This window comes from Sminthopsis crassicaudata, chromosome 1 (assembly GCF_048593235.1).
Source record: "Sminthopsis crassicaudata isolate SCR6 chromosome 1, ASM4859323v1, whole genome shotgun sequence".
Classification (NCBI taxonomy): domain Eukaryota; kingdom Metazoa; phylum Chordata; class Mammalia; order Dasyuromorphia; family Dasyuridae; genus Sminthopsis; species Sminthopsis crassicaudata.
In genome coordinates this window covers 471,465,006-471,485,851 of record NC_133617.1, presented here as the reverse complement: position 1 = coordinate 471,485,851, position 20,846 = coordinate 471,465,006, and the positions used below count along the sequence as shown (strand labels likewise).

The window sequence follows — 20,846 nt, the reverse complement described above, 5'->3', positions numbered from 1 at the left end:
TTAACAAAATTCTCCAACCTTACCTAGTCTATATAATATTTATTTACTTACTCTTATTAAAGTTTTTTATTTTCAAAACATATGCATAGATAATTTTTCAACACTGACCCTTGCAAAACCTTGTGTTCCAAATTTTCCCCTCTTCCCCCAACTCCTCCCCAGATGGCAAGTGATCCAATTTTATATAATATTTATAAATAATATTAAGAGAGACATTAGATCAGATGAAATTCTCCAGTTAACCAGATCACCCTATGCCTATTATAAACATATAACATGAACACACCCCAGACATACTCTCTCCTCCATGATCAATACCTATCATTCCGAGTCCATAAGACCTCCAGCCAAAAACTGGTCAAGAATAGAGAATGTGAGTTTGTAACAGCATCCAGGGGGGCCTCAGGTTTGTGACACAGGCTTGGCAATCTGACAACGTCCTAAATCGTGGAATGGAAGGCACCTACCAACAATTTGGTGTTCTGATTAACAGCATCCTTCTCCTTTGGTGAGAGATCAAAGGGAGTAAGACCCATGCTCTTGCAAATCCGGTTGCAGGCGTGAGAGTGGAAGAACAAGGCCATACCCCGTACACCTAAGAGCAGAAAGCCCACAGTCATGATTCCCACAGAGAAAAATCAGAGACAACTGCCTGATCATTCCTTACCCCCTTCTCCCTCTTTTCAACGAACCATGGGGATATAAAAGACCCAACTGGGAGCGGGTCCTGAGGCAGAGGGTGAACCCTTCTGCTATATATCAGCCCTCTCTAACCAATTTGGCCTGGACACTTCCTCTCTCTCTCAAGAACTGAAAAATAACATCCATGTTATCTTTGCTCCTCTGAAGGACAGGACAATTTAGTGTCCTGTAGTCTCACTCTGGCTCTTTGTGATTCTAAGACACAGACTGTCTAGTTCTCGTGTTCAGCCATGTTAGCCCCATCTACCTAATGATTCAATATATGAAGTTTATTTTATATAAATAATTTTATATAAAAATGACCTAATGACTCAATATATAAAATTTAACCATTATTATAAATAAGGATATAATGGAGGAAGAAGAGTCTGAAGTGAGGTCTGGCCTGGATTTAAATAGAATGAACCATGCATGTTTACCTGCTGGCCTTAGTTTTATTGTCTATAAAATGAAAGAATTGTGCTAAAAAGTCCCACTCTCACATTCTATGATTCTTGCAACAAACCCAGGACACAGTCTTCAAGTTTGGTGGGAATTTGCGCAATTTCCTGACTTACCTAGATTGCCGTCTCCAAAGTCTGAGCCCGTCTCTGTATGGATCTGTGGGTCAGTGTAGAGATCCCCCACTCCCTGAATGTCCACCACAATCAGTTGATGGCCAGAACGTTCAAAGGTGAAGTGGCTGAAGGCCTGGGGGAGTGGACAAGAATTCAACCCAAAAGATAAGGAGCAGTTTGGCTCTAGGGCACTTTTTTTTTTTCCATTCAGGCACTTTTTTTTTTTCCATTCATATATATATATATATATATATATATATATATATATATATATATATATATATATATATATATATATACATACATACATACAAAACTATCTGTAAACAAACATTTTAAAAACAATAAAATAATTCTTCTGCATACATACACACACCAAAAATCCCAGAGCCGAGAGCTTGGCAGGAGAACTGTGTGCCAGGATTCTGGCTATTGTTCTTCCTATGCTAATGCTATGGAGGGGAAGACAGGGATGAAGGGGCAAGTTGGGGGCTTCCTGTATCTCTGAGAAGGCAGAGGTGCTGGCTGGTTCTATCCCTCCCCTACCCTGTTCCCCTCTTTCCCTCACTTCGTAGCTTAGATTCTCCCTCTTTCCCATCTCTCACACAGCATAGGAAAAAAAAGACACATAAAAATAAATACTGTCTGGGGCACATTTCTGACATTTCCTCTGGCTCTGCTCTTGGCAGAATGGTTCATCTAAAATAGCCCCATTTAATGTAATAACAGTTGCTGATATATCTAATCTATAAAGGTCTCTCCCTGAATTTTGGGGTTGGATTCACCAACTTTAATGAGCTTCTTTGGAGGAACCTGATGGCTTGTCAAAGAATATAAATGGAGAACAAAGGGACTACATTGAAAATGATTAGATGAGAAATCTCATATAAGAGTGCCCTGGGAGGATTCTATTCATTCACTTGGAAAAATGAGTTAGTATCAGAGTAGTTTAGTTTCATTAGAACAAATAAACATGGATTATATGAGTAAGAAAGCTCAGGCTTAATAACTGGGTTCAAAACACAACACCATCCTCAGTGGAAAATCTGACAATGCCTGGTCAAATGTCAACTTGGAGAAACAATATTTAAAGGAAACCCCAGAGCCTGGAGGACAAACCACGTGTTTTGGTCTCACCTGTGGGGTTAGGCGAATGTTGTCATCCCGGACAAATCCCGAATTGGAATTATATTTGATGTATTTGCCCTCAATATAGTGTTCCAGGTGAAAAAGGGGCTTGTCTGCTCGATCTTTCAACTCAATGATGCACATCTGCATAATATCCACCTGGCAGAGGGTGGAGAAAGGAGGCCAATCAGCATTTTTCCCTCTTCCCATCTGTCAGAGCTAGGTCTGTGTTCTCAAGTTTTGGCTTCACCACTGAGATGAAATATGAGCTCAGCATCTCTGGGGCCTCCCTTTCTCCATAAACAAATGAATATTAGATTCAATTTATTTTTACTATGTGGAATATGTTTAGAATAATTGCACGTATTTAATCTATACTGGATTACTGGCTGTCTAGGGGAGGGAAGGAGAAAAATTTGGAACACTAGGTTTTGCAAGGGTGAATGTTGAAAACTATCTTTGCATGTATTTTGAAAAATAAAAAAGTTTTTATTACAACATATTCCTACTTCTGTTTAACTCCCTGAATTCAAATCCAGCCTCAGACACTTGTTAGATATGTGAAGCTAGCCAAGTCACTAAACCTGTCTCAGTTTCCTCAACTATAAGATGAGAATAGTAATAGCATCTACCTCCCATAACAGTGGTAAGGATCAGATATTTGGTGCAGAGTGCTTTTTATTACAAGTCACATAATAGGTGCTTAATGAATACCTGCTTGCTTCCTTCTGCCTTACCCTCTATTACTCCTGTTCTTTACCATCTCCCCACTCCTATTCCCTCCCATTCTTCAGTCTCTTCATTAGCCCAGAACTGGAGGCGGTGGCTTGGGGGGAGCTAGCACACCTGCTTGGGGGGTTTGTGCCGGTTATATTCCTCTCCCCAGAGTTTGGCCTCCATTTGCAGGCGCACATCCTCAAAGTATACGTCTCTGTTCACGGGCTCAATGTACCTCTTTGCCACGTAGTTGGAAGCACCTTTCCAGTGTTGAGTGTGCAAGAAATTAGACAGCTTTTTCCTGAGGAAGAATAACAGACAAGGAAGTGTCCAGGAGCCCCAGGGCTTAGCTGAATCCATGGCTTTGTAAGGGACCATTTCCTAATCCCTTTCACTGACGAACCTCAGCAGCCCAGCTTGCTGGCTGCATTTTCAAAGTCAAATGGTGTGGACTTGGGGGCCTCCTACTAGGAGCAAAAGGAGAGGGGTAGTGTTTCCTTTTTCAGAACTAAATTCCCAATTGATGACCTCCCTTTTGCTCAGTCCCCCTTGCACAGGCAACTGATTAGGTAATTCCACTTCCGTTCTTCCTATGGAGCTACCTGTGGGGCTGGCAAATTCTGCCTAAGGTTCATCCCCCTGTCCTCAGGAACTAAGGTCTCCCAGACTTTTAGGGGTCAACTAAGCACCTATTAAAAACTGTGGACTGAGCAGTGACCTAAATTCTGCCAACAGATACAAAGGCAACAAAGTTGCCGCAAAGAGCTTGCATTTTAAAGGAGAGATAAGAAAGGCAATAAAAATTTCAGTGGAAGAGATAAGAAAGGTAATAAACATTGTTCCCATTCCCTAGGAGTTTACATTCTATGGAGGAAATAACATGTAAATAACTTGATGTATATATGACATGTGAAGAATAGATGGAAGGAAATTTCAAAGTGACTTGGGAAAGGGGGTGGGGTGAGAATTTTTACAGAAAATGGGATTTTAGTTGAATTTTAAAGGAAATCAGGGCAAATCAAGAAAAAGGTGAGAAAATAGGCCATTCCACTCAAGGGGAACATGGAATACAAAGGCAAAGGACAGAGTACTATATTTGAGGAGTACAAATGGACTAATGCAGATGGATTGTAGAATTTGTACAGGGGAATAAAATAAAAGAAAATTATAAAGACAGGACAGGAAGGAGTTATAAAGCATTTTGAAGAAAACAGCAAACCCCATCTACCTCATCTCCAAAAGTGACAAAGTCTAAGACCAGAGTAATATCCCCAAGCTCTGCTCCCTCTCCCCACTCCTCATTCTCATTCCCAACCAGATTAAGTTCTACTAAGGAACTCCAATCTGAAAGACGTCTGGCTAGCTGGACCTTTTGCCCTTATGTCTTCATCAACTGGAAAGAAATCTGGGATACCAACACATAGTAGGGCCCTTTAGGGTAAAGTGAAAGAAGGGACAAACTTTGGTCTGACTGCAGAGCATCTGGTTTGAACCACTTACGTTCTGAAACACTCCCGCATTGCTCCACGTCCAAAAGGCTGCAGACAAAACAGAAAGCGAGTCATCATTAATTGTGTGCGTAACCACCATCATGTACCATGCCAGAGATCTGTGCCCACCCCCCATCAAAGAGACTCTCCCAAGATTGCACAACCCTACCCAACTTGAGTCAATTTTGTCTCCTTCAAGGGTTAAAGACCATCCAGATTGATGGGAATGGGATAAGGAGGGAGGAAAGGATGGGGGGAGAAAATAAGGGAGGGATCCTTGTGGGGGAGGTCAAGTAATAGTAAGGTAAACTGGGGTAGAAGTCAAGTAGAAGGGTTAGTAAGGATAAGAAACAAGAGATATATACAAACACAATAATAATCAGGAACAGAATTTGTTAGAAAAAAAAAGGAGGGATAGTAATTATTGATTTCAAAGTCAAAGTTTAAAAAAGATTCTAATCCAAATATACATCATATGTTAATTAACACTCTTTTAGCCTATTCAAAACAACTAGATAGTATAAGGTTGGAATACTGCTGTGGCTTAGGAAATGCTGAGTTGGTGAATTTAGAAGAATATGGAAAGACCTGGACTTAAGAAGGACAATGTTATTCATTTTCAGAGAAACAGAGGACAAATCAAGTATATCCTTGCTTAACTTGGGGGACACAGAGGGAAGAAAGGGGAACAAAAGAATAAAGTTAGAAAACCTACAATAAAACAAAGAAAAAATGGACACTTCTTGAATACAATATGTTTATATTTTTATATATGCTTTTTTGAAATAGAAATTGTTACATATTTTGAATCCTCTCATGTTCTGCAATTTTTTTTCTATTTTGTATTTAAGTGTTAAGTAAGAAAATACATAAAAAAGATTATCCAATAAATAGCTGTTCCACGACAAATTTATGATGTACAATAAGTACTTTTCTATATCACACATTTGGAGAGACCCTCAATATGATTCAAATCTAACTTAAGAGATTCTTCCCAGGACTTCAAGAGAGAGAGAGAGAGTTTCAGAATTTTTTTTTTTTTGAGGTCAGGCTTCTCCAAAATTAAACCAATATATATGTGTGTATATATATATATATATATATATATATATATATATATATATATATATATATATATATATATACATATATATATATATGCATATATATATATATAAACCAATATACATATATAGGTCCAGGCTTGAGAAGGCTCCTTATTGAAGAGGAAAACATGATGACCTCCCCAAGACAACAAGCTATCTGATATAGGTTAAACATGTGCAATTGTTCAATACATAAAGAAATACTCTTGACAGCTCTTACCTGTGATGCCATTTTGATTAAAACTTCATCTTCAACCCATTCCCCAGTGACTGCATTGTACCTGTGAACACAGAATCCATACCCAGAATGACTATTGCAAAAGAGCTTTGGGAAGGTGCATTATCCTCCAACTCAGGTCCTTTCCTTTATCCTCCCCAGCCAAGTCAGACAAATGAGCCTAGACCCAGAAAGCCCAGGAAAATCTGTCTGTCACATGCTATAAGACTGCATCTATCTATATGTGTGTGTATGTGTATGTATACATATATGTGTATGTGTATCTAAATAAATATCTTTTTCAATTAGAAAAAATCTATTTCCTTCTTCCTACTTACCCTCAACCCACCACCACCACACGACAGAAAGAAAACAAAGCCCTTGTAACAAGTGCGTAGTCAAAGCAAAACAAATTCTCCCACTGGTCATGTCCAAAAATATATCAGACTCTACAAAAATTTTAATCAAAACTGAAAATCTATTTTATGCCCTTATCTACAGCATGTTCTTGAGAGATGAACATGGTCTAGACTAAAAATCAGCAGATATGGGCTCACCAATAATAATAACTAACATTTATATATAATTATTTCTATATTAAGGTGTTTTATATATATTCTATATTAAGGTTTGCAAAGTGCTTTACAAATCTTATTTCATTTGATTCTCCCAATAACCTTGTGAGGAAGTGCTGTTATTCTCTCTAATTCACCAATTCACCTATAAGGAAAATAAGTCAGACTGAGTTAAGTGACCATTTGTAGCTAATATCTGTGGCCAAAATGAGCTCAGGCCTTCCTCACTCCAGGTCTAACACTGTGATACCTCACAGCTGCCTCAACAAAGTGTGAATTAGTTCCCACTCCTGGTCTTCTATGAGCCTCAGTGTCTTTTATCTGGAAAGTGGTAGAAATGAGATCTATATATTCTATATATATCTACACCTCATAAAAGTGTCTATGTCTCAAATAAGATAAAGCAAAATGACACATAATGTTTGTGTATGTGTATAAGCAATGAATGCTTTAAGCTAGGAACTAGCTCACATGATTATCTGATTTTCACTATCTAAATCCTGAAGTGATTATAAGAATTTCAAAGCACTTTCAAAGATTATCTTTTATTTAATAAGAAGGAAAAAAATTCATAAATGCAGGCTGTATTGCTCAAGTGGGGCAGATGAGTTGCCCAAGATGGGGTCACATATCAATAAAGAGAAGATTTGGGACTCATTTGAATAACTGGAGGCCCCCAAAGAATAGCTATTCATGGGACATGTCAGCTCAGAGGGAATATTTTAATGGTTCTACTCTCTAAAGGAGCTATTGTACTGGGCATTGTACTGTTGACCATTTTAATTTGATTTCTTAAATGGGAAGAAGGTACCTGTAATAAGCTTATCACTTCACAGATGGATACTGGATGACATCATCAACTAAAATCAAGAGGCTCAAAAGGCTAAATGTCAGACTGTTCTAAACATAAATGAAACTTAATAGTTATAAATGAAGTCTTTAATGGTTATAAAGTCCTATACTTAGATCATTTTTGTAATTATATGATGGAGAGGTATATCTACAGAACAGTTTACCTAAAAAAAATCTGGATGTTTTAATGGGCTGCAAGGTCAATGTGGCCAATAAGGAAATACGGTAGCTAGAAAAAATTATAACAAAGTGGCCAGAGAAAGCATGAGAAAGCACACACAGTCCTGCCGTATTCTGAACCCAGGAGACACCCCACCTGAACCTGGAAGACCTGCTCTCGGCTCCACTTCTAAGAAGGACATTGATAAGATGGAAAGAAGAAACAGAAGATCAGGATGAGCTCAACTTGAGGTCAGATTACAAGATAATTAAGTGGGGAAAAGAAGATAGACACAAAATCATTTTAAATTTATGCTGCATAATTTTTATTTTATGTGTTATCTTCCCATTACAAAAATAAGCTTCTTTTGGGATTGTTTTGTTTTTTGTACTACATTGTAGCCCTAGCACGGTGTCTGCACACTTTGTTGTAATTTCAGTAAGTGACCCCATTCAGGGTTTTCTTGGCAGATATACTGGAGTGGTTTGCCATTTGCCATTTCTTCTCCAGCTCATTTTACAGATAAGGAACTGCTTAATAAATACTAGTTTACTGACTTGTTGGCTCAAGTATCAAAAGGATTAGACTTGTTCTGCTTTGTTCCAGGGGACAGAATTAGGAATAACTGGTAGAGGCTAAAGAAAGGTGGATTTAGGTTTGATATGAAGAAAAATTTCCAAACAAACAATTTTTTGAACAATTAAACAGAAAAACAAAGATATCTTTCCCCCCAGAAGATTGGCTGCCATGAGAGGTTGATGTTATCCGACATCTCCAAGCAAAGGCTGGATGGCTTCTTATTGGGGATACTACAGAAGGGATTCTCAGTTGGGTACAGATTGGATTTGGGAAGTTTTTGACTGATTCAACGCTGAGATTTTCTGAAGTCAGGTCCTCTGCTTCCAAACACTTAACTTACTTCTTTCACAAAATCAGGCCATCTATCTCCCTGAAGAAAGGGACCTAATCTAAGGTGTGCTAGAGTCAGCTCAAACAGATGAGAGCCTGATTGTGAAATTTTTAGTGTGAGCCTTTCTACCTCAAAAATTGGTAAACCTACAGTTCAGGGCTTGGTTTGGTAAGCTGAATCTCTAAACTTAAGAAAGCATTAATAATACAAAATAAAATAATAAATAAATGAATGTTATATTAAATATATTATATATTATAACATGGCATATAATATAAAATTACATTAAAATTTTAGAATTATATAAATTAAAATTAAATAATAAATAACAAAAATAATTAAATGATGCAGAATTAAAAGTTTCTAGCAGGCATCCATTTCCCTGGTGTTTTATTAAAACACTTGTCAGCATGCCCCCATCATCTCTCTAAACATATAACATATATATGTACACACACATATATATGTATACACATACATATACAAATCATCTCTGAACATACAATATATATCCAAGACTACTTAGATGCAAAATATATATGTGATTACTTGGACAAATCTTTCCATACATAGTGAGGCAGATGGCATAATGTAAACTTTACTTGCAACCCATGTTTAAGCACTTTACAAAAAAACAAGCTTATAAGAAGTCATATGAGGCATATTTAGTGAATAAGACGCCAGACTTTAGGAATGAAGAAGAAATAAATTTTAATTTCTAGATACTCACTATCTGTTTGACTCTGGCCATATCAGTTATGTTCATTCTTAACTATTTCATCTATAAAAAGGAGCACTCAATCTCACAAGCTTGTGAAGATCAAAGTAAAAATGCTTTGCAAACCTTATTATTATTATTATTATTATTATTATATAAATTATTATCAATGTGTCTGTCAAACAAGGACATACCCTCTGAGCTTAATTTTTCCATCTCCTCCTGACTCAGGGCTTTCAATTCTTTGGGAGTCTTCAGGCCTCTGATCTTAATTCACGCTGGCTGTGAACATGATTTGGGTTTCATCCAGACAGGTTGGTCAGGAAAAAGGTACCTCATAACATCACCCCAGGATCTCACTGTTCTCAAATCTAGTACAAAAACCACACTCTTGTTTCCTTCAGGGAAGACCCAAAACACCGCTTTTTTCACTCAAATAAAAGTGGTTATTGAGAATTCCAGAATTAGAGCCTTAGGAATTTGTGAGGGTGGGGATGAGGTAGTGAGTTTTATATTTTTTTCCTAATACAGGCTTCTCCATTTTAGCCAAAAATGAAGGAAGGCCAGAAAGAATTCCAGACAAGGAGTATGGCTTTGAAAGTTACACAGAGAGCAATGAAAACCGTGATCCCAGAGGACTGATGATGAAATGTGTTACTGGTGTGTTTGAGGGACAGCACCGAGGGATGAGACTGATACAGGCACCAAATGCTGGGGTTCTCTCATGTGAAGAATTAGCAATGACCATTTTCTTTACCAAAAGCTAGGTTTGTTTAGGAGACAAAATGGAGAGATCCAACAGATAACCAGGAATGGTAAGTATCAGACATATCTGGGAGCACTGGGTTACCAAGGAAAGGTGTTTGGAAGAATCCACTAAAGGAATATGTCATGGGTGTGAGCATGCCACTGATTGGCAGTTAGATCCACAGAGGAGCCTAGCACCCTAAAAGAGCTATCAGTTAGCTATAAGGAGAAAGATATGAGGCAGAATGCTGTGGCAGGCAACCCCAACAGGCATGCCACAAAGATGGTGCAGACCACAGACGTGGAAATTTAACCCTTAGGGAGGGGCAGGTTCGACCTAACTTGGCTTTCTATCGGGTACAGTAAAGTGGGTTTACCCAAGACTTCCATGGGGGTGGGACTGCAAGGTGGACTGATCCCCATCAGTGCTCTTCTCTGCTTGCCTCAGGAAGTAATTTTATCATTACTTCAGCCTCTCTGACAACCCCATCTAGCCATCCAGAACCTCATCAATTCCTGCCTCTTCACAGAAGAACGATGAGTTCAGCATGAGACTTACATTTTTTTGGGGGGGGGCATTCATGGCCAATAATAGGAATGTGTTTTGCTTAATTATGAACATTTGTTACAATAATTTCTTTTCTTTCTTTTTTAACAGGACACTGGAGGGAGAGAAAATTGATATTTGTTCAAATTACATATTGACTGTATTGTATATTTGAAAAGAACAGCAAACTCTCCATAACAGAGATTCATTTTCATGGCTAACTCGATTACTTTTTTTCCCCCCTGAGGCAATTGGGGTTAAGTGACTTGCCCAGGTCACCCAGCTAGGAAGTGTTACCTGTCCAAGGCCAAATTTGAACTCAGATCCTCCTGACTCCAGGGCTGGTGCTCTAAACACTGTGTAACCTAGCTGCTCCTCTCTGACTTCTGCACCACCTATCTGTCCCTCTCTTACTTTTCTACAAAATATATGGAAATGATTATTTTTACCCAGAAGCAGTATAACCATGGTCAAGTCTTAATGTTTCCCTATCTTTAAACAAGGATAATAACACCTGTAGTACTGATCTCATAGGGCTTAATCAGATATGTAAAGGGAATGGGCCTGTGGAAAACTCCTGCCAAAGCAGGCCAGTATTATTTTCTGAAACACAAAAGAATTTTGAGAGTTAAGCCTAGGGTCACATTGCTAACTATCATTAGAGGTGAAATTCAGTTTCAATTCTTCCTAAATACAAGTCCATTCTCTTATCTACAAGACAACACTGCCTGGAAAGTCTATCATTATTCTGATATTTTCCTTTCAAAATTGCTGAATTTTGAGCATCTTAAGAATATCTGCTGCTTCTCAAAGTATATATATATATATATATATATATATATATATATATATATATATATATATATATATATATATATATATATATATATATATTATTTGTTTTTTTTCATTTTCAACTTTTTTCCTCTTTTTTCACTTGTGTCTGACTCTATGACCTCATTTGAAAAGGTACCAGAGAGGCTTGCCATTTCCTTCTCTGGCTTATTTTACAGATAAGGAAACTGAGTTATCAGGGTTAAATGACTTTCTCAGAGTCCCACAGCTAGTAAGTATCTGAGGTTGAATTTGAACTCAGGAAGATAAGTCTTGCTGACTCCTGGTCTGGTACTTTATCCACTGTATTACCAACTGTTCCATTCTGAACTTAAACAACAAATAAATAAGCATTTCCACATGTAATGTTTCTCTATCCATTAGAACTCTCAAGTAAGATAACTGACAAAAAAGTTTGCAAAACATAATATAATAGTATTTTCATTTTTTTGTTGTTTTTAGTTTGTATTTTGTTTTCTTTCTCATTTTTTTCCTTTTTGATCTGATTTTTCTTACGTAACATAACTGTAGAAATTATATATAGAAGAATTGCACATGTTTAAAAAAAGAAAAAACATTATGTAAGTGGAAGCTATTATTTAATGTGCAAGAAGAATTGTGAATCTCTTGGTAGAGCACAGGATGATATCTGCAAAAGGGAGAGTACATTCAGAAGACTCGGCAAGTTAATTTGATGATTAAAAGGAAAGTGACAGATTGGATTTGCTTTTTAGGAAAATTATTATATAATAACTAACATACAGAAGCTACAGTGAGATAATTAAGGATGAAGTCATGCTATGCACAAAGGAATGTCTTAGTAAAATGATTTTGAAGTAATTTTTTTTTTGACTTAGGATGATTGGAGCATTCCCTTGAGATTCCATTAGTCATTCTGAATTTTAAAAATGAAAAGGTATGAAAATTTTAATCCTAAGAATATCTTCTTACCAATTATGGGCCACTGTCTTATTGTGGTGGAGGTATTTACATAACTCAATGATAGTGTGAGCTATGCTATATACAGTTACCCAACATGGACAGTTCATAGTGAAGAGTTCTGATAAAAGATGATTCACTGGAGAATGAAATGGCAAACTATTGTGGTATGTTTGCCAAGAAAACTCCATGATCTGAAGAATCGGATACAACATTTTCACAGGAAGGGAGCTAACCTCCTAACAAAAATGATGGAAAAAATAAAGATACCCCCGTACAACAAAATTAATTTCCAGAGCCCAGTAACAAAAATGATACTTGAAATTTAAAACAGATGGCACCACACTCAATGAGGAAGATTTTATACATGGGCAAATCAGTGTAAGGTGCACATATCATATTAAAAGTGATTCTGTGCTTTAGGTTATCATTTACAGGTCCAGAGAACTTTAGAGATGGAAGAAACTTCAAAGAACTAGTCTTAAGGCCTTCATTTTCTGAGGTCAAGAAAAGAAAAATTATTTGCCCAAGAGCTAATTGATGGCAAAATAGAGACTAGACTCCCAATTCAGTGAATGCTTTTTCTGCTTTTCCAAATTGTCTCCCTCAATTGAGAGAAAATCAAAAAAAAAAAAAAACACAAAACAAGATTGGACAACAATGCAAGGAATTCTGATAAATTTTTTTTATTCTCCCTTTTTTTTTCCTTCCTTTAAATCTATGCTTTCTAGAAGTAAAAAAACTAATTCAAACTTTAACACCATATGGAAGCCAGGGTGAGGAGGTTTCTGTTTAACAGAGGGAACAGAAAAAGCTAAAAGCAGATAGGAAGAATGAGGGCCACAGGGGACAGGAATAAATCAGCTTCGCTTTAGCCCTGGGTAGAGGAAACTCATCTCTGACAAAAAGATTTTTGCTTCTTTAGACCTATTTTCAAGGAAGAATCTGTCCAACTTAGAAATCCCAGGGGATCCTAAGAGGCAACACCCAGACCCAGGGAAGGTCAGCTACTCATGTTACAAAATAAACAGCATATGTCTGCCCAGCAGAGGGGAGAGACCGTGCTATATAGAGAAGGGACACAGACCGCGCTGCCATGGGCACGTCTGTCACATTCTCTCTTAGGCAGATCTTTTGGAAGAACTGGCTCCAAAGCTCTTAACTTGTAGGACCCAAAGCCCTGCCCATCCAGCCAAAGAATGACTATTTCGGGCAGAAAGAGGCACAATCTGTGCTGAACAGGCTCTGGGCCCTCACAAGGGTGCTTCTTGTGTGTGTGGCTTAGAGACGGGGCTGACACAGCAATGGAAATCAGAGGACCAGTCTTGATGCTAACTTGCTTAAATAACATTTCCCCCCCCCTTCATCAATCAAGATAAGGAAATGGGCTGATTTTTAATTAAAAAAAAATTTTTTTTGACAGACTGATTTTTCTTGTGCAGCATAATTGCAGGAATATATATAGAAGAACGGCACATGTTTAACTTATATTGGATTATCTGCTGTCTAGAGGAGGAGGTGAGGAGAAGGGAAGAAGAAAAAAAATTTGGAACATTTTACAAGGGTGAATGTTGAAAATTATCTCTACATGTGTTTTGAAAATAAAAAAGCGTTATAAAAAATAAAATAAAAACACATGACACTAAAAAAAAAAAAAAGGAGATAGGAAATGTGCTAGCTTGGAAACAAAGAAAACTGAATTTCAATCCTAACTTCATCATTCATTATCTGTATGATCTTCAACATTAATTAATCGTTAAACATTTATTAAGCAGCTACTATGTGCCAGGCATTGTGCCAAGTGCTGGGGATACAAAAATCAGTACTCCTCTCAAGCAGTTTCCAAGCTTCAGTTTATTTATCTGATAAATGGAAAAATTTGACCAAAGAGTCCTTATGATCCTGCTACTTCTACTATTAGATAAATTGATGAGTGAACCCAAGGCCGTCTAGAATATAGCTTGAATCTACCCTTCCAGACTTTGGATACTATCTGAATCCAAACTGAACTATTCAGGGTACAATGGAAACGCCTAGCTCTGAAGTCAGAGGAGCTGAATTCAAATTCTACCTGTAATGTAGTGTGATTCTGGGTTGTAAACTCAAAAGCTGACCTTGGGAAGGAACTTTAGTTCCCTGACCTGCAAAATTAAAGTGTCAGTCAAAAAATACATATTAAGTAAATATGTGCCAGGTATTGTGCTAAGCCCTGGGAATACAAAGAAAATTCAACCTCTTAGGAAGCTGCTCACAGTCTATTAGAGGAAACAACATGCAAAAAGCTTAAGTGTAACAGTCACGGCAATATTGTAAGATGATCAACTGTAATTGTATGCTTAGCAATACAATGATGCAAGAGAATTCTGAAGGACTTATAATGAAAAATGCCATCTACCTTCAGAGAAAGAACTGATGGAGTTTGAATTAGAAGCATATTTTTTAAAACTTTATTTTTCTTGGAACTTTTTTTTTTGTCTGTGTTTTCTTTTGGAACACGGATAACATGGAAATATATTTTGATGACTTCACATTAAGATTTATGTAAAACTGCCTTCTCAAGGAGGGGAGGTGAGAGAGAATTTGGGATACACATTTTTTTAAATGAGTGTCAAAATTTTTTACATGTGATTGAGAAAAAAAAAGTTACATACAAACAAGAAATATATAAAATATATAAATTGGATATAATCAATACAGAGAAAGTACTAGAATTAAGGATTGGGAAATGCTTCCTGTAGAAGGGCTGGAAGGAAGCCAGGAAGAGATGAGGAGGGAAAGCATTTCAAGCATGGGAATTATTGTTCAATTGTTTTTCAGCTGTGTCCATCTCTTCATGACCCCATTTGGGGTTTTCCTGGCAAAGATACTGCAGTGGCTTGCTATTTCCTTCTCCAGTTTGTTTGACAGATAAAGAAACTGAGGCAAACAGGGAAAAATGACATAGCTAGGAAGTATCTGAAGCCAGATTTTTGACTCAGAAATAGAAGCCTTCCTGACTCCAGGCCCAACACTATCCACCGCATCTTTAGGGATGGGAAATAATCAATGAATAATTCCTGAACTCAGACAATGGAGTTTTTTGTAGGAGGAAAACCGCTAGTCACTAGATGGGAGTGACATAAGTAATAGGAAGATTAGAAAGCTGGGGGAAGATATGTCAGAAAGGGCTTCGAACATCAAACAGTAAGTTGTACTTGACCTTGGAGGTGAGAGGGAGCCCCTGAAGTTTACTGAGTTAGGAGGTGACACGGTCAGGCCTATGATTTAGGAAGGTAATTCCAGCTGACGGAGGATAGCTTGGGTCCCTTCTAGCTCTAAGATTTAAGTCTCCGTCCCATGAATCTACCGATCATATCTCTGTCATTTCCTTTCCTACTCACAATGTGCACTATGTCGTTCTTTGTGACCTCTGTCTCTTTATTTACAGGATGCTTTGTACTCCTTCACTCCAATCTCTACATCTGAAATCCTTCCTATCCCAGCTCTTCAGGCACAATCTCTTTCTGGAAGCCTTCCTCCATCTCCCAGACAGAAACCGCCTCTCCCTCCTTGAATCTCTCTCACTGTATCTGCTCTCTGATTTATCCATCTCATGATAGTGACTGATTTCTCCATCTTCAGTGAAGGGCAGTCTAGCTAAGTCATGAAATGTTCATCACCAGGCTGGCTGTGGGGAGTTGAGTTTTTTATCATTTAATCAAAGAACAAGCATTTATTAAGTGCCTACTACGTACCAGGCCCTTATGTAGGCACTGAGAATGAAGTTATCACTTAAAGGTCATCTACAACTACAGAAGGCTTTTAACATTAATTGATGAAGTCATGATCCTTGAAATTTTGAAGTAAAGTCAGTCAAATATCTATTAAGTATCTACTATGTGCCATCATTGTGCTAAGCACTGCAGTTAACAAAAAAAAGACAGTTCTTGCTTTCAGATTGCTCACAGACTAGTGAAGGAGACACCATGTAAATAACTATGTAGTATTATTAGTAATAGTAACTAATATCTGAATATATGTGAACGGAGGGAGAGCAGCTGAGGGAAAGATGGGGCGAAGTTGGGAGAGACTTGAAACCAGTGGAGCAGTTTGGAGGTTATGAAATCAGATGGTGAGAGGGAATGAAAGCTCCAACCAGGGCAGGAGAGAAGGGGGCACACATGAGAACTGTGGTGAAGAAGGCATGACAAGGGTTGACCGGATGTGTGAAGTGAGAGTGAGGAGTCAGGATTATACCGAGGCTGCTGTGTTAAGTGTCTGCGGTCGAATTTGAACTCCTCAGAGCTGGTGCTCTATCCACTGCGCCACCTAGCTGTCCCTCACACTCATTTTTTATAAAGAGGGAAATTGAGGTTCACATTAGAAGAAAAAAGGTCCAAAATCAGACAGAAAGTGAGTCGGTGGCAGAGTCCAGACCCGAGTCTGGGTTTCTGGGATCTCCAGAAATTTCTTACTAACCTGTCTTGAACTCCAATTCTGACTAGTTTAAATAGGACTTATATAACTTGAATGGCTAATCCACTGAGCTCTGCATCTGGGGAGATGACTGGCTTTATTTTGAACACATGGCATTCAACCAAGGAAAAATTAGGCACCGGTCTCTCAATTCCACCCTTCCCCAGGCTTCCTCTGGGGTCCACCTGCAGCCAATTAGAAAAAATCAGGAGCATCACTGACCTGTGACGGGTAGCACACTCAGTTTCGATATCTTCGAGATGAAATTCGGCCCAGGGATCTGGCATGTGCTTGGCTTTCTCGATGGCATGCTTCCAAGTTTCCTGCACAAGTCATACACCAGCAAGTGAGGAAAAGAACAAACCGCAGCCCAATTTAATTAGAGCAGTCTTACTTCCTCCTGAACTTCTCATTCCCCTGGATTTCTTCCCTCTCTGGGCCAGGTGTTAGTTCAGGAAAAGAAAACAATCTCACCCATTATGCTCACCCAAATCTGGGTAAAGAAATAAAGCTTCCTACAACTGTAGGACTTCTAGTATAATAATTTTCACACCATCACCTTCTATGAGAAATTTTTAATTAGTATATAATTCAACCTGCTTCCTATCCACTGGCTCACAGTAAATGCAATATCTTTGTGTTCTGTAGACCTTTTGTTCTTTACACCCTTTAACAGTTGAATAATTCACTTTATTTTCCCGGGTCTGAGTATTTTCCTCTGTAAAATATAAGGTAACTGGAGAGGATGTCTTTGGAGATAGGTGCCTTTCAGCTCTAGAGCTCCTATAATTGATAAATAACAACTTTTGATCCAGCTTGAGTCTCTGAGATCCTCAGCTTGTGATCCTAGTCTAGAGTTCAGCCCAGAATCCAACACTTCCTTTCATTTTAAAACAGACGGACAAAAACCAGATTGGGCATGGTGGTACATACAAACCCAGCTACTGTCATGCCACAAAGGCTCCTTTCAGCATCCGTTTTAAAAAAGACCTTTATGCTCCTTCTAGGAATTATTTTTCCAGACTATTTCCCTTTAATTATTTTCCCCATCCACCTCCAACCAGGACTGCCTATAAGATATCAATTCATCTTTTAATTCAATATTTTTTTAAAGCTCTCATTTTATGCAAATACTCCTAGGTTTAATGGTAGCAAAGAATTGGGAATCTGAGATCATGCCTATAAGTTTCTGGCATATAAAAGATCACTTTTTTTGCAGTAAGAAAATAATGAATAGGATGGCTTCAGAGAAATCTGGAAAGACTTGTATGATCTGATCTAGAATAAAGGGAGCAGAACCAGGAGCAATATTATCAAGATAAACAAGTCTAAATTTTAGAAACTAATCAACACAATGACCAGTCACCAGTCTAGGAGACTCAAGAGGAAAAATGCTAACCACTCTGGGCTCAGAAGACAGATTGAGTTGTTTTTTTTTTTTTTTTTGACATGGTCAAGAAAGAATTTTGTTTTGCTCGACTATGTGTGTTTTTTGTTTTTTGCTTTTGTTTTTTATATGTAATGACTGTAGTAATCAGTTTATTACACAGATTAATCAATTCTTGAATGTACAAGCTCCAGAGGAGCAATTGGGTCTTTTAAATATACACAAGTATTTCTGTCAAATGAATTTTTACCCTTACATCCAAATAGACCTAAGCAATTAAAAAACATAAGAAAAATTAAGAGTTATTAGCTATGTATTAACTGAGAAACCACATACAAACCAAAAAGTATTGGGGGAAAAGGGGTGATGGAGAAGAGCTTGGGAAAAAAAAAAAACACCCATCACTCTATGTACTAATAGCTCCAATCCATTTAAATGTTGACCAGTTAAACTTAGACCTTAAAATACAGGATGTGGGTAAAATTTAATCTTGTTGGTCGAAACATTTACCTAAGATGTAGGTCCTTCAGAATAAAATGAATACAGAAACAGCTTGATGTTCTTCACCTTGCTTTTCATAACTGTTATGAGTTTAAAAGGATTCCGCTTTTAAAAAAATTTTCCCACAGGTCAGTGTAACTGTCCTCCCCACCCCAAACCATACAACACCCACCCCTGCCCTTGCACTGTTTATCCAATTATTGACTATATGTTTTTAATGGAGGCTGTATTTCTCTTGTTATCTTATTTGGGGTGGGAGAAGGAAGAGAAGGTAATAGAAGGAAGATAATTTGAATCTGAAAATAAAATAAAATATAATAAAAAAATTAAGCAAAATCTTTGGGATTATGATGACAAAACAAGGTAAAGATCACATTGTGTTCTGCATATCTACAATAATACTTTCCCCTATTTATTCAGAAGTACAAACATATCATCAGTCTTCTCCAACATACCTTATAATTATCAGAGAAACTAAAATGTTTCTTTGTCCTAGAAAGAATGATTAAAGCCGAATGTGTTTGGTGGCCTTTCTTCTCTTTTTAAAATTAAGTTTTGGGGGCAGCTAGGTGGAGCAGTGGATAGAGTACCAGCCTTGAATTTAGGAGGACCTGAGTTCAAATCTGGCCTCAGACACTTAACACTTCCTAGCTGTGTGACCCTGGGCAAGTCACTTAACCCCAGCCTCAAAATAAAATAAAATAAAATAAAATAAAATTAAGTTTTATTTTTTTCAATCAATGAAAATCAGACTTCTCTCCCTCTCACCTCCACCCAACTGAGAAATAAAATAAAATCCTTGTTAGAAACATGTAAAATCAAGCAAAATAAATTTTTGCTCATGTCCAAAAATGTATGTCTCAATCCACACCCTAAAAGCCCATCATCTTTCTCTTTAGATATTGGGTAGCAAGTCTCAAAACCAATTGTCTGGAATCATGGTTGGTCACACTCTTCCAAAATTTTTTGGTTTTTACAATATTATTGATCTTACATTCATTTCACTTTGTCAATTCATATAAATTTCCCCAAGTTTCTCCAAAATCATCCCTTTTATCATTTCTTATGGCATAATAGTTTTCTATATTCATTAGTATTTGATTTTAGGGAAAAAATCCAATCAACCTAAGTCAATTAATTGTGGCTTTGGAAGGCTATGTACCTCACCCAAAGTCACAAAAAAAGCATTGAAATGGTACAGACATAGAAATGGATAAATCTGTTTTCAAGCACTTACTGCACTTCTGGTCAAATTACTTACTCCCTTTCTGCTTCAGAAATACCAATGGGTATGATAATAACAATAATAATATCACTTACTGCATCTCTGATTGTTGTGAGGATAAAATGAATTATTTGTGAAGTACTTTGTATAAAGAACTATATAAATGCTAGCTATTCTGAGTAATAGTCAGGGGCTGGATTTAAATCCAGAGCTGATGCTTTTTCCACAGCAATTCTATCTATGAAGTTTTAATTCTATCAATTTCTGCCATCACCCCGATTTCAAAGGATGATCTAATTAATTCAATTAATTCTAATTAAATCAATCATGATTTCAGAGGACTGATTATGAAATATGCTACCTGCCTCTGAAGAAAAAGATAATGGACCTAAGGGTCCATCATTATTATCAAATAATCTCTCTCTCCTTTGGAAACGAGCAAATTTAATATAAAATGCATATATCATAAATATTGAATACATAATATAATCTAACTCTAAAGCATTTATTATTTGATTCAAACTTTACCTCTTAAATGAAAATGTAAAGTTTTCTAAAATGGATATTATCAATATCAATATGAAATTCCTTTCTGCTATAGTCTCTTCAACTGAGAGCGAAAACAACTTTCCATTTTAAGGTTAGTGAAGGTTTCAAGTTTAGTTAATCAAAGTCTTTATGAAATCTTGCTAAAACCAAAATGAGGCCCAGATAACACTAAATGACTAAATGATAATTAAATTACAATATCTGTGATCTAATTGTCTTAATTAAAATTTATTTTGTTTTTTAACATCATCTTCATTGCCAAATATGTCTCTCCTATCCATCCCTTAAAACAGAATTAAAAAAAAACAAAAACAACTTTAACAAATTAGTGAAATGAACTTTCAAGTGAATTAGGCAAATATATGCAATATTCTATATCTGTGGCTCCGCAAGGTTGAATTTTTGAAGGATAAAAAGTCAGGAACTGGATCTGGGACCTCACTGGTATAGGGAAACTCCAGGGTGAGAATTCATTTCACAACACAGATCAAATTAGAGCTTTAAAGAGTAAGCATATAGAGGTTATGAGA

The 20,846-nt window shown here is 37.1% G+C and overlaps 1 protein-coding gene across 4 annotated transcripts in view; it reads right to left on the bottom strand.

Annotated features, from left to right (window-relative positions):
- EEF2K (eukaryotic elongation factor 2 kinase) overlaps positions 1-20,846 on the bottom strand; it is a 73,766-nt gene that overhangs the window by 29,169 nt on the left and 23,751 nt on the right. For all 4 annotated transcript variants that reach the window (XM_074281026.1, XM_074281025.1, XM_074281028.1 and 1 more), the window contains exons 3-9: positions 16,877-16,977; positions 5,921-5,981; positions 4,605-4,642; positions 3,234-3,405; positions 2,397-2,546; positions 1,260-1,392; positions 468-595 (exon numbers count right to left, since the gene is read on the bottom strand). In XM_074281026.1, the coding sequence (XP_074137127.1) occupies positions 468-595; positions 1,260-1,392; positions 2,397-2,546; positions 3,234-3,405; positions 4,605-4,642; positions 5,921-5,981; positions 16,877-16,977 (783 nt within the window). The remainder of the gene's footprint in view (positions 1-467; positions 596-1,259; positions 1,393-2,396; positions 2,547-3,233; positions 3,406-4,604; positions 4,643-5,920; positions 5,982-16,876; positions 16,978-20,846) is intronic.